This window comes from Atta colombica, unplaced genomic scaffold (genome assembly GCF_001594045.1).
Source record: "Atta colombica isolate Treedump-2 unplaced genomic scaffold, Acol1.0 scaffold33, whole genome shotgun sequence".
Lineage (NCBI taxonomy): Eukaryota > Metazoa > Arthropoda > Insecta > Hymenoptera > Formicidae > Atta > Atta colombica.
Genome location: NW_017259437.1, coordinates 2,890,689 through 2,904,845, shown reverse-complemented (window position 1 = coordinate 2,904,845; position 14,157 = coordinate 2,890,689). Strand labels below are relative to the sequence as shown.

The window sequence follows — 14,157 nt, the reverse complement described above, 5'->3', positions numbered from 1 at the left end:
TATATATATATATATATAATCTTACTTGCAATAAATCTCACTTGTCTGGAATTTGGTTGAAACGTGATCTCGGCGACTGATTTTCAAGAGGTTTCACTTGGCAGGAAGAAACCAAATATAATTAGCCAATTAATTGTCCTTGGAATTTAAGGAGATCGTAGGGAAAAGATTAAAAGAAGGAAAGCACTGTGAAAGAAAAAGATAATTTTAAACCATGAACGCTATATACATGTATATGTTTGCGACAGATACCCGTTCTTATTAAATTCCACGAAATTTTGTAGGACCGCTTGATAAAACTCTATCACAAGATAAATAAAAAAAGATTTCTTGTTTTCGCGTTGGAAACTTTATCTCTTTGTTTTACTAAATTGAATATTTCTATTCTATTGTCAAATCGATAATTTATTCATTTTCTGTTGTAAACATGCTAACAATAAGTTTGCATGCATAGGATGACAAATAGATATTCGAAGGTAAAAGAATCTAGATTGAGCTGGTTATAATAATATATATTGAGAGAAAATTTTTGCGAAGATTTTTTTCTGTCATGGTACTATTTTCGACGATTATTACAGGAAATTGCTTTCATAAATCACATCTTTATTCTGTATTTTATGTATCTACTTCCACGTGAAATGATGAAAGTGATTTAAGCACGCATTACTTAATAATTCTTCCTTTTTTTGGAAATGATGTAAAATAAAACAAACAATTTTTAATTATATTATTGATATATTAAGAGAAGAATTTTTAATATTATTTTTTATCACAATTACTATAATTATGATTATGCTATAATGTTAATAATAATAACTATATGTATAATTCTATCCACAAATACATATAACTGGTAACCGACTGTACAAAATATGGTTGGTCTAAAAGTGTGTGTGTGTGTGTGTGTGTGTGTGTGTGTGTGTGTGTGTGTGTGTGTGTGTGTGTGTGTGTGTGTGTGTGTGGACTATAAATTATAGTTAAATTATAATAATTTCAACCATTTTCAACCACAATAATAAGAACTGTAATTATAGTCATTTTCGGATTACCAATTATATAATATATATTTGTGATAGCAGTTATATGTAATTATTATTACTAACATTACAGCAATAATAATCAATCATGATAATTTACAAATAGTTACAAATACTTATAGTTAAAAATTTTTCATTGTTAGTGTACTATAAGTTATAATAAGTTATAAGACGTAGGCATTATCTTGCTGTCATTCAAGTTAAAGTTAATTGGTATCAAACTGTAATAATTACATTCATAATTATCTAATAACAGCAATAATTGAATGTTTGGATAATCTGAATATTGACTATTGAATATTGACAAAATTACTTTTGACCACATGACATCAATTATCATTCTAAATGAAGAAATTTAATCGTCACATGATTGGGATATGACAGTAGAAATAGACGGGGCATAATTGTCGAAATTATGTTCTAGTTTACAGCTGTCTATTTCAGAATTTGACAGTAGCGAATTAGTCGTTATTCGAATGGATCTTGTCGAGAGAGTTTGCGTGTTCCAATTTTACAAGCGACGGATGTAAGCGGATTAAACAAAGCATTACTGAATTTGTGGGACACAACGAAGGCATCGTGTCGCAGATTTTTGTTTCGCTATCGCTAAATTAACAAATACGTCATTCTTGTCATAATGTTCACATTTTTCATTCCCTCGTTGCAGTAAGATCTCACGATTTTTTTGTTTCCAATTTGATATTTGTCTGATAAAAGAAAATTTGAGATGAAGCAAGTATACCCCTTTATACTTTCCGAAGAATAATGCGATTGCGTGATATCTGCACGTTCCTTATTAGATATTGTTGCTGAGGGGGAGATTGTTGCTAGAAGGAAACTTATCGATGATAAGCGTCATATGGAGGAATCTTTATGAAAATGACAGTAAACAGGAACGAGGGACGTCTTTTCATCGTTCTCTCCGATCGATCAATCACCCGTCTATCTATCTATCTATGCCGACTCTTTGTACGTGATGACACTTGAGAGGCGGATAGAGGGTTGAAAAGACTGTACTTCTCGCCTTTTCGTTCAGCCTGACATTTGAATGACATCTGGGTAGCAAGGCATTTAAATTATTTATTTTCTAACATTTCGTCTTGAATTTTACATTGCCTGAATGAATACATTGCCTGGAATTTTTATAACTTTAGCAGAACTCAAGGATTTGGAATTTTACTTTTAAATTTAAATTCTGTCTTTTTCTGAAAACGTTAAAAAAAAGATCTTTTTTTTTAATAATGCAAAATATTGATAATCATTTAGCAATAAATATGTATGGTGGATATGTTAATAAGCGAGATGTTTAGAATATTTATTACGTGAATTATAATAATATTGATTACAAATTAATGCATAATGTGCTATTAGTATTGCCGTTTATTAAATAAAATTTATCAATTTTAATGTTAGTATGAATATGTAAGTGAACAGGACTCTTTACTTAGCTGTCAGTACTTCAACTTTAAATTTAATTAAAATTGATGCATCGAGGGATATTTACTTGCATTTATCGTATATACCCTGATAGGTAACGATAAACATCTCGTGGGAAAAAATATTTTCTATATCCGTACTATACGTAATATTCCACGTAATATTTTCTCGAGCATTTATTGCTTAACGTTTTATTGCTTAATAGCATTACCTTGCATAAGTTGATAAAATTGCTACAGTATTGGAGACGATTATTGTATTATAAAAACAGATCATAATGATTTTGAACGAAGTAAAACTTTCCAGCAACGGAACATAGTCATACATTGTGACACAGTAATGCGTGTCGACTTGCAGCTGAAATGTTGCTATTAAATAATAAAGTTTTATTTATTCCATCCCCATAGTTATTTCATCCCAAAGAAATAAAAAAAAAGAGTCTCATACATCTATGTCTGAATATATCTGAATGTAGGTAATCTTGAAATCTCTTATCAGAGCATCTCAATTCTAGAAAAATAAATGAAATGTAATTTGGTATATGAAGTGATATAAAACGATAACACAATCGAATGTAATATTTTAGCTATATACGATATCTGTATCTTGTGTTATTATTGGAAAATATAGAATCATACATTGTATTATACAGTGTCGCCTGTATACGTTGCTGGAAAACATTTCATGTTTTTATTAATATTAAAATTTAATATAATACACATGATTTTCCGATCCTTTAAATATATACATAGATGGGCCATTTTTATTTCGGATTAATTTTCATTATTTAAAAAAATAAAAAACAAAAATTAAGTGATTTTTACATATATTTTAACATTTTTAGAAAGTATTTGTAAGATAGTGTATTTAAAAAAATTGTATATAAAAGTTATAATTAATTATTTAATGCTTCTAATTTTTCGAAGATAAAAAATGTGCAAAACATGAATGTATACAAAATCATGTATACTATACTAAAGATTAATAAAGTACAATATTCAGTTTATATCGAGAAATAAGAGAATGTGTTTTTAGGAGACCTATATCAATATCGGCGACTTTCTTTTACTTAATAATGTAATTTTAGAGATAAAATTTGTTTAAGGTTTTCTGAATATTATTTGCCTATTTAAGCTCATTTTCACAATATATAATTACCTAAAGATTAAAGGTTACCAATAAATCAATCAATGAAATTCATTCATGAATTTCTTGGTTACCTTTACTCTCTAAATCTGAATCAGATGTGGATAGTCACTAATTACCCAATGGCATGCTATGCACTGATAATTAGTGAAATTCAACTATTATAAAAAAGGAAGAATATTTGATTATATAACTAAAATACTGATACTTTATTTATTGAATTAAAATACTGATATTTGCACGTTAATTTCAATCTTCCAATACCATATTCATTGAATTTAAGCACTAAAATAAGATTAGTTAGATCACACAATAAAGATTAGGGATCTCACATTTAATTCACTGATTACACAGTGGCATACTTGACACTGATATCAGTGATTATTCACTGATTCAAATTTAGAGAGTAAAGTCTAAAGATCCGGTAGGCAACTTTTAAGATTATTTTTAGAATTTGTATGAAAGATAATCTTGTTATAATAATATCTTTAAAAAATGTTAATTGAATATACAATTGAATATATATTAATAACGTACCTTATCACCTTGTTGTAAGCCCGCTTTCTCGGCGGGACCACCCGGCACAGTCCATACGATGCACGCGAAGGTGCGCCCGTCCGACCCAGTCTTGCCGCCTACCACCCTCATGCCAAATCCACGCGCTGCAACAAAGGGATGTGGGCTAAGAACGAAGTACGTATGCGAAAAGCAATATTACGCCGCAATTTCCGCAGATATCTCTTGTCTTCGTGGGTAGGATTTGCGTCATTGAGATAGGAATACACCGAGCTGTACACGTGTCGCACGTCGGCGCCGCTCGACTCGTTTTAAAGAGAAACGCAGTTTATATGTTTCACAGCAATGTAACTCGCACAGTTTCCCCCAATGTTCTCTCCACAGCAGAATTCATACGTATTCGCTAGTGTAGTTGAAGCTACAACGTCAGGGTCTAGGAAAATAATTAACGCCCACGCTCGCTGTAAACGCGAGCGGTAATTGCACCAATTGTTGGGGTAACAATGTCACGTTGTTAGCGAATCTAATGCGTATGCGAGTGCTTGTAATTTAGGAATTTAGCTTTGCAAATTGTTGTTCGATCATTGATATTTCCACTTTTATATAGAAGATAATAATTTAGGAAATAACAAGCTTTAAGATAATTAAATAGAATGTTTATTAACTATAAAATCTTCAGTATTTATGTATATAATATAATATATATAATAATTTTAATATAGAGAGATAATTTTTTATTTTGGTCTCTACAATATCATCGCACACTAAGAGAAATGTATATGTGACTTACAAAAATTTTCTTTTTAATTAAAAAATTTTATTCTAATCGAAAGGAAAATTTTAGTGAACAAATGTAGAATCTATAACATTATGTATTATTAGGATGCATGTTCTCTCTTCTAAATTCATTTAGGCTGATAAAGCTATTTCAATGCTGTGTTTCGCTGAATTCAGCGCTTAAGCGCACTGAAATACAATCCGACATGACCAAAATCAATTTCGAACTTCGGCTCTAAGGATTTTATATATATATATATAACATCTGGATAAACCCTCGCATACTACGATTAACTATATAGATTCAACAGAATCCCCCTTATTACCACTTATTTGCGACAACCGCAAATTCTACGAACTTTAAGTGGATGAAAAAATTTGTGTGACGTGTCTGCAAAGTTTTTGAAATTACTTGAAAGTCAGATAAGAACATTGAAATTCTTGTTCTTTTGTTTAATTTTATATATCATGCAGTTTTAAATATGTATCTATATCAATCGTTACGGCTTAACAAAAAAAAAAATTATAGAATTTACTATATTGATCTTTTCTGAAGAATGCTAATTTTTAGGAAAGTTAATAGATATCCTAAAAGTAAAAAAATAAGGAACATAATTTGAATTTGAATTTCTAATTCAATATTCATATAAATCTAATGCAATATTCATATAAATATGACAAATATAAATTTGAAATTTATTTCGAGTATATTTGCGAATTAGTTTTCCATTCCCGGCAGAAATTGAGTTTGTTGGAATTGACACACATTTATGTAGTCGCAGAATTGTAGAAAATATCGCATAATCATAACTGTTCTCAACCGAATGACGGATTGATCGAGTTTATATCGAGAAAATATAAAACAGATTGAAAGTTTTGCGCTATTTGTGCAAATAATGAAATAACCTTCTATCAATATTTTAACAAGAAAAAGTTATATGCCACGAAGATAGGCAAGAGAAAGGTACAGAAAGGAAACAATAAAAACGGGATTTGTCGATAATAGTATAAAACATTCTCAATTTTTTCTTCCCTGTATGATGATAATAAAAAATTGATCGCCATTGACTTCTTACACTTTTACACGTGACAGGTCATCGTCTGCAGAATTTCGTTCGTTCCTCATGTCTACATCGTAAAAGCGAATTTATAGCATTTATTAAGTTTTGTAAAAAAATTTATTTCATTGATAGATTTAACAGGATAAAATGTTGAAAATATTATTATCCAATTTGAAAATATTATTTATCTGATATATCTATTATACTTTTTTCATTCAATTTAAATTTCTTCATTCTCAAGTTTTAAAATTTGTTTAAAATTCTTTATGTTAAACAATTTAAGATTTGAAGAAAATTTAGACATAAGAATAGATTAATTAATATCAGAATAATTGGAAGACATATTATATTTAATGCAAAAAAATTTTTGAAAGTATCTACTATAAATGGATCCATTTACGTGGAGATTCAATTAAAACTAATCTCGAAAATTATTTAATATTTATTGTTTATTATTGATAATCTTGAATGAGATTAAACTATTAAATATTAAAAATGATTAAAATCCGTTCCAAATATTACTTAATATTTATTTTTATGTGTCGAAAAACAGGACAAAGAATTAATATATTATATAATAAAATGACTAATGATTCACATTTGGATTCGACAAATATTTTTCATTTTAATATTCCATTTGTGGAAAATATCTTCTTTCTTTTGATGATTTCCACACTCATCGACAGAGCTAGTAAGGTCATGTTGTAAGTAAACGATGTGGGCGTAATATAAGGATCCTTGCCAGAGATGACAGTGTGGGTTGAAAGGGTAAGAGAAAAAGGGTTGAGACGTCGGAGGCACAGTTTGATATACGGCCAACAAACACACGAGCATATAGAACGAGCTCTTATGCCGTTTCTCAATATGCATATTGCGTGCATAGGCAACATCTTCGCTTTCTGCACGTCTAAGCCTCTCTCATCGGCCGTGTGCCATTCTTGCGCGTTGCCTGTAATGGTATTGTCCCTGTATATTAGCGTGAGAAATCCGAAACACGCGCGCGAGGAGAACCACTTAATTAAGTGTTATCGTACTAGCCGCGCGTGTAATTTCGTTCTGATGTGTACGAATTAATCCTGTTGCTGCCGCGCACATAATCCCGCTGTCCTTTCGCATGCTCGAATCGTGAGGGAACATTCAGCAAGTCAATAAATTTTAATGATTTTAGATAGAGACACAGCTTTTCGTAATCATTAATTAATCGCTAACTTTCTAGCGATTCAATGTAGTGTAAAGAATAAAAGATATAGATTATAGAAATAAAAAATATTTGTGAAAAATAATATTCTCTGTTATGGTAATAGAATAGAGCTTTTTCCATTTGTAATAGTGTTTATGTTTCTGAACAGCACATATTGAATATTTGAAAATTGTGCTCTCAAAAAGTAATCATGATTGTAGTTGTATAAAGCCCGTCATTGCAAAGAGATATTGTTTGCTGTCGTAAATTTGTATATTAAAGTTGAAATTTGGAAACCTGCTCTATCTTACAGAAAATTTATAATGTTATAATCTCTCTCTCTAGATAGTATTTATATTTGTTACCTTTATGGTGAATATAATTTGCTTTTGTATTCAAGTAAATATTATTTGAATTTTCAGAAAACTAATGCTAGTTCACAATAACTCGTAGGAACAATATCAATGATTCAGCGAATACGAATTGTACGATCGAATGAAATCATCGCAGTTGACAAAGAGTCAAAAAAGTCATATATTTGAGATAAATCGAGTTAAAGCTTCACTCGTCAATGTCTTGTGGTCGAGTCAGTCAGGGTTTTTAATTTTGGCAGTCATCAAATATCAATCCTACATCCGACGAATCGATGGTCATTCCGAGCTATCGTATATTGATTGACGTGCAAATCTACGTTTGTATAAACGTGACTTTAACGAGATGACATAGACGAAAGACGCGACGAGAATTCAATGACGTCGTCATTTAAATGATCAACGTTATTGAATTCTCGAGTGCAGCGAGATTATCTGTTAATGCTCTGACAAACTAGTTAAGGAGAATCTCGTTTACGTCAAGATAGAGCTCTAGTAGTAATCCGGTTAAAGGTTTCGCTTGCACATAATAATTAGTTATAATGAGTTATGATCTGTTATGATGGATTATGATCAATTCATGGATGCATAAATTTTCTTTCCTTTATGAAAATTCGGAAGAATTGTATTTTATTATTAAATTTTTGTTTTAGTGTTTTAATTCTTTAATTTATCACTTTCTGAATTTATGAATACGCCTGTATAATGTTTTAAATATGATATTGATAAATATAATTAAATATACTAAAGAAGTTTTAAATTTGAGTAAAAGTTTTTTAAGAGTACTTAAGCAAAATTTTGCAAATTAAATATGTTTGAAATCCTTTTCAAAAACAAAAAGAAAAATACAAACGCTTGAAAATGATAGCTTGAAGCTAATTAAAAATATTGGTATTCAACAATTTGTAAGAAGCGCGATTTAATTACAAGTAATGCACAAGTTGCATAATTATAGACTACGTGCTCATTTACGTGTTGCTTGCGATAACGATGTTAACTCTGAATTATTATTATTATCATCGAATTATTTTGTGAATGTGAATGTAAAATGAAATTAAAATTTAATTATAATTAAATATTAATTTAATAATACTTTTTTCTGTTTAGTTTAATATTTTGATATTTGTCAAGAAATACCGTGTTTATTGTTAAAATTAAATCAAAATTATATACATATGGCAAACCATGTTGCTAGATAGTGAAGTTGGAAATAATAGAGAAATGGGCGTGATAATGGGAAATGTGTCTGTTCATAGCCACAGTATACCTGTGTACCTGTTGCGGACAGTTCAGAAGCTCGAGGCACAACTCCTTTATAGATCTCATTTCTAGACAACTTTTTCTTATTTCCTCTTTTACTCCTCTTTAGTCAACTTCGTGGAATTTAATTATTATTCCGAATCAACTTGGCGAAATGTTGAAAGATTAATATATGATGTTTGCAAAATAATTTATTGAATTTTGCATGACATTTAATAATATGATAATGTCAACAATAACATTACATACATATAATTTTATATACATATATAATAGATATTTAATAGTTTGTTTAATAAATTAAAATAAAATTTATATTATTTTCATTTTGCTTCTACAACTAGAAATATCTTTGTGAACCAATTGTTTTTTTAACTGCTTTGTAAATGAAAATAATTTGATTCGCATATTCTCATAATTTTCTATAATAAATGTGGCACAAAAAGATCTTGCTCCAGACCCGTGTAAATAATAATAATTATAATAACAACTTTCATCTACGCTTGCAATGTAATAAACTCATACTTTTTCTTGTCCGTCATTTCCAGTAAGTTTGTCCTAGTTCGCGTCATTGCCGTTGTTCTCCGATCCTTGAGGGCAGATAGTTCAAAATGTTCAAATGAGAAAAAAGTTCTTTTAACGGAAATATTAGCATTTGGTTGATGAGATCTCTTCTTTGAGATACAGCATTGTTGAATGTAAATGAGCGCTTGATAATTTGGAAATATGTATAAAGCAACAGATAGACTTGAGATGAATCACAAAAAAAGAATAATATTCGTACTTCTCTCGGATGTTACTTTCAGAATAAGAGAATGTGGATAAAACATTGCTTACTTTTATAAAATAAAAACGCGTTTTACAGCCAATCTATTTTCATGTTTTATTAAACGTATATGTTTAATAAAATTTGTTCAGAATTGATTATAATATAAATAATGTTTATAAATGTTTATGAAATTTTCCATCTTTTTACATGTATATGCCATATACTTTTTAAGAATCTCTGAACTTTGCTTTAAATGTATATTTTAAATTGTTATTTCTTTCAGAACTGTATTAAAAATGCAGTATGTATGCGATTTATCAAGATCCATTTTCATGGTGACGTTATCAAATTGATGAATGACGCATTTTATGATTATGTGTCTCAAAGTAACAATTTAAATACGTCATGTCGAGATTAGAGACTGAGTCCTCGCGCGCAATTAAACCTTGGTGGCAAGTCCATGTTTTTCCGCTCTATTCGTCGACGTCGTTTAATTATAATTATTGTATGAGTAAAATAAATCGTCTCCACTTACTACTGTTTTTGCGCGAAGTATAACGATGTCACGCGCATGGAGGCGACAAAGCGAGAGGCGTTCCGTTTTAAATTACAGTTTGCAGCAGCGGCAGCAGCGCGACACGATAACTCATACTCTGGAAAACGTGACCTACGAATTAATTTGCATTGTTACTGAGGTTTACATGCGAGCGTCGTCACTCATGAAGAAGTTTTACAGTTTTGCATGTCTATCGCAAATCGGTCCTTTTTTTATCGCTTGCTCGTGAGATATATATGACATTAGCTACGACATTCTAATAATATGAGAAGAAACAATTATAGTAGCAATTCCAGTAGCAATTTTTGCAATTTAAATATTTTTTTATACTAAATAAAATTTATTTTTTATACTAAATTCAAAAAATGAAAAATATGTTAATTTCGCATGTTTAATACAACATTTCTCTCTTTAAAGTATGAGAGAAAATAAAAAATTGTCACTTTTAACACAATATCATTTGAATGTTATCATTGAGTGTAATTTGAAAACACCATTATTAATTTTATACGCTTTGTATTAAACAGAACATTTAGAACATTTAGAGACGAAGTATCGGGTTGATTATTTACTGTAATTTTAGCATAATCAATACGACACTTTTTATAGTTTTTGTTAGTTATAGTTTTTATTAGTTAGTTGTCTTTGTTAATAGAGTGTAGAGTAAATTATTCTGTGCGCGCTCTCTCCCTCTCTCTCTTTCTCTCTCTCTCTCTCTCTCTCTCTCTCTCTCTCTCTCTCTCTCTCTCTCTCTTTCTCTCTCCCCCTCTCTCCTTTCCTCTACAATTATTTTTAAATTCCGACTATTACATTTTTAAATAACTTTTTAATCTTTGAAGCCGGTACGACACTTGCAGAAAAAGTGTTGTGCTGGTTATTTATTGCATTTCTAGCATTCTTGATTTTATTAGAGATGTGTCATCTTCGGATCGATTCACTAAAAATCTTTTGCAAAAAGATCGCTTTAAAATAGTCCTATTTGTTAAAAAAGAAGCGAGTCTTTAAAAAGCGATCGATTTAAAATTGCTCCTTTTAATTAGAAAAATAAATTTTTTGTAAAATAAATTGATTTAAAATCGTTATTATCGTTTAGAAAGATCTTTTGAAGATTGGAATATTTGTAGTTTTAATGGAGTTCTATGTTTTAAAATTGTTTTAAGTTTAAAGTTTCGGTAGTTGTATATTTCAAAATAATTTTGTAATCTCTAAAGTCAGTATAACACTTTCAGGAGAAAAAAATGTTATGTATATAAAATGTCATTGATAATTATTTATCACAATTCTAGCGATAATTTTCTTTGTTTTAGCAAAATTTAATTCTCTAAAAAAATTTAATTCTCTTGCGTGTTTAGCATTTCGCATCGAGCAACATATTGTATGCATCCATCATTCAATAATTATATCGATTTAATCTTTTAATACTTACGCAATTGCGTTTTAACGAATGAAGATCAAAATTGAGCTTGTAATTATTGTACATTATATCGCTTTTGAGGATAATCATGGATCTGCATCGGTTATGGAATAGCATATTCTTTGGTTGTTAATATCGATTATGTATCGATTATTGCTTCATGTTGAACAACAATATTAATTTATACAATAGATTATTAGATTACATTGATTAGAAAGATAACATTATTCGATTGAAAGATAAAATATTGAGCTATATTTATATATTTATAATATATAAGTTACAAAATTAATTATTTAATAATCTCTTCTACTGAATTGTTAAGAAAGTTTTAAATCACCCTTCGAATTTCACATACAAATTTATTCAACAATAACGAATTATTCATTAACGACAATTATTATTCCTGAAAATAAAGACCATGTTAAAAAATCATTTGCCACCAATCTATTAGCTGCCAGATTTGGTCTCGGTACTATTAATCTAGATAGCATTGAAGTGCTACCGACGCAGTTTTGATCTTGCATCATTTATTTACAGTCTGTTTCGCTTAATGAAACATTTCTTACGAAGACGATTTGAAATTGAGCAAATTGAAATAGCTTGTCATGAATTCTTCGCATTTAGAGACCCTATAACAGAGTCTAATTTATCAAAATTTTACAAGTTAAAATTTAACTTATGCTGTTTTATTCTTATTCTTAAAATTATAAAGTGATACAGTATAAGTTAAAATGAGATAGTATATGTACTGAGGAAGATATATATATCTTTCTCCTTCGTAGAATTTTGACAAAATTATTTGTAACCAGACTCTGTTACAGGATCTCTCTGTTTCTGTTTACCTCAAAAGAATCCAAATAATACCAAGATCAAATCCTGTAGCTAGCAGAATAATAGATGTCTATTAAGCTGGCACAACTACTTCAGTACAATTAAATGCGATCTATACCACATTTTTTTGCTAATTTTTTGCTCTAGTCTCGATTTTTTGCTCTAGCTGATTCGCTAAAATTCATGATTGTGCCAGCTTAAAACTAAAGTTAGTATAGAAAAAAAATAAAGAAAAAAAGCAGCAAATAAAAAATCAAGTACATATTTTTAGGGCTATTTTTTTGCTAATTTTTTGCTCCATTCCTGATTTTTTGCTCATTATTTAAGTCAAAAAATCCGACCAAGAGTATGGCTATGTTGGCTCGCGTACAAGAGTAAAATACATTAAAGCAATTATTTGCTGGGCTCATTTTGGTCTTAAAATGTTTGTAGAATTAATTGCTCTAAAAATATCTCAAATTGAATTTTTCGACTTAAACAGTGAGCAAAAAATTTTGATTTTCGATATTCTTATAGCAATTAATTCTACAAACATTTTAAGATCAAAATGAACCTAGCGATTAATTGCTTTAACGTACCCACACTCTTGATCGCATTTGACTGTGCTTGCTTAATAGATGTGAATAATAGCGAATGATTATTGAACATGATAATTTTTATTTTGAACAATTGCCGTTGTTTCTGAATGAATTTGTATGTAAAAACTATTTTTGTGTGTAACAGAGTTTTTCAAAATTTTTTTGACAATCTAATGTTGTTACAAAATCATCTGAACAAAGCTAGCGCACACATATCAGATTTCAATTAAATTTAATATTTCTAGAATAAATATCGGGCAATTTTATTTACAATTGCAGATATACTATTGTACGTTATATATGAGTATAACAAATAACATTTAATATCCCTCTGTATGATTGTCATACTGACTTTTTTGCGTTACATCAATTTTAATAAATAAAATACGAACGAATATGATTGTTATATAAAATTGTTTTTTTTATGATAGTATTGACGTTTAGGATATTGGGTGTAAAATTTGCATATCATATGTCAAATACTGTATCCAGTGTATTGTTTGTAATATTATTCGTCGTATTATTTCGTGCGCATGTTTTCGATGAAACAGTCCTGATAATATTCGCCAAAACTGCCACAGTATATGTCCCCATTTCTCATGATTAAATCAAAACAGATTTCTGTATCCATATAGTCAACCTGTTGATCGTTAATTCTAGACATCGTTATTCCTCATAGTGCGTTATTCGTTGCCGTGCTCTAAAAATATTTAGCCGGCACACAACTAGCGAATCACACCTGCAAATTGTTTATTCTATCGATTGTTACCTATAAAAATATTCTCTTACGACCTTTCATGCAAGATTAATCGGCAAAAATACAGCTTTATAAAATTCATTGATTTTCTTCCAGTTATATGCATGTCTTTTAATTGAATTTACCAAAATAGAAATTTTTTTGAAAATAAAAATGAATTAAAAAGCTCCATTATCGTACATCTTTAAATTTGCATAGATTTGTTAATTAATTTGTTTATAATTTAGGAATTATGGACACCTGATAGTGAGATTAGTCATTTTCTATTTAGAAACTTTTGCTTTATCTCGCAAGAATTCGCTTTTATGAGATCTGTTAGATACGAAGCCTTAGCGAGAGATCATGTCAACGGAGAAGTGATCGACATGTACATACCTGGATATGCGACGAAGCCAAGCGGTTTACAAACGGACTTGTAAAATACACGGGACATGTCCGTTAATGCGTCGCCTCTATATTGAGGC

General features: G+C 29.5%; 1 protein-coding gene across 1 annotated transcript in view; it reads right to left on the bottom strand.

Moving 5' to 3' along the window:
- Nucleotides 1-14,157, bottom strand: part of LOC108690500 (regulating synaptic membrane exocytosis protein 1) — a 124,697-nt gene that overhangs the window by 42,989 nt on the left and 67,551 nt on the right. Inside the window, exon 11 of the mRNA XM_018197814.1 lies at nt 4,158-4,282. Within this exon, the coding sequence (XP_018053303.1) occupies nt 4,158-4,282 (125 nt within the window). The remainder of the gene's footprint in view (nt 1-4,157; nt 4,283-14,157) is intronic.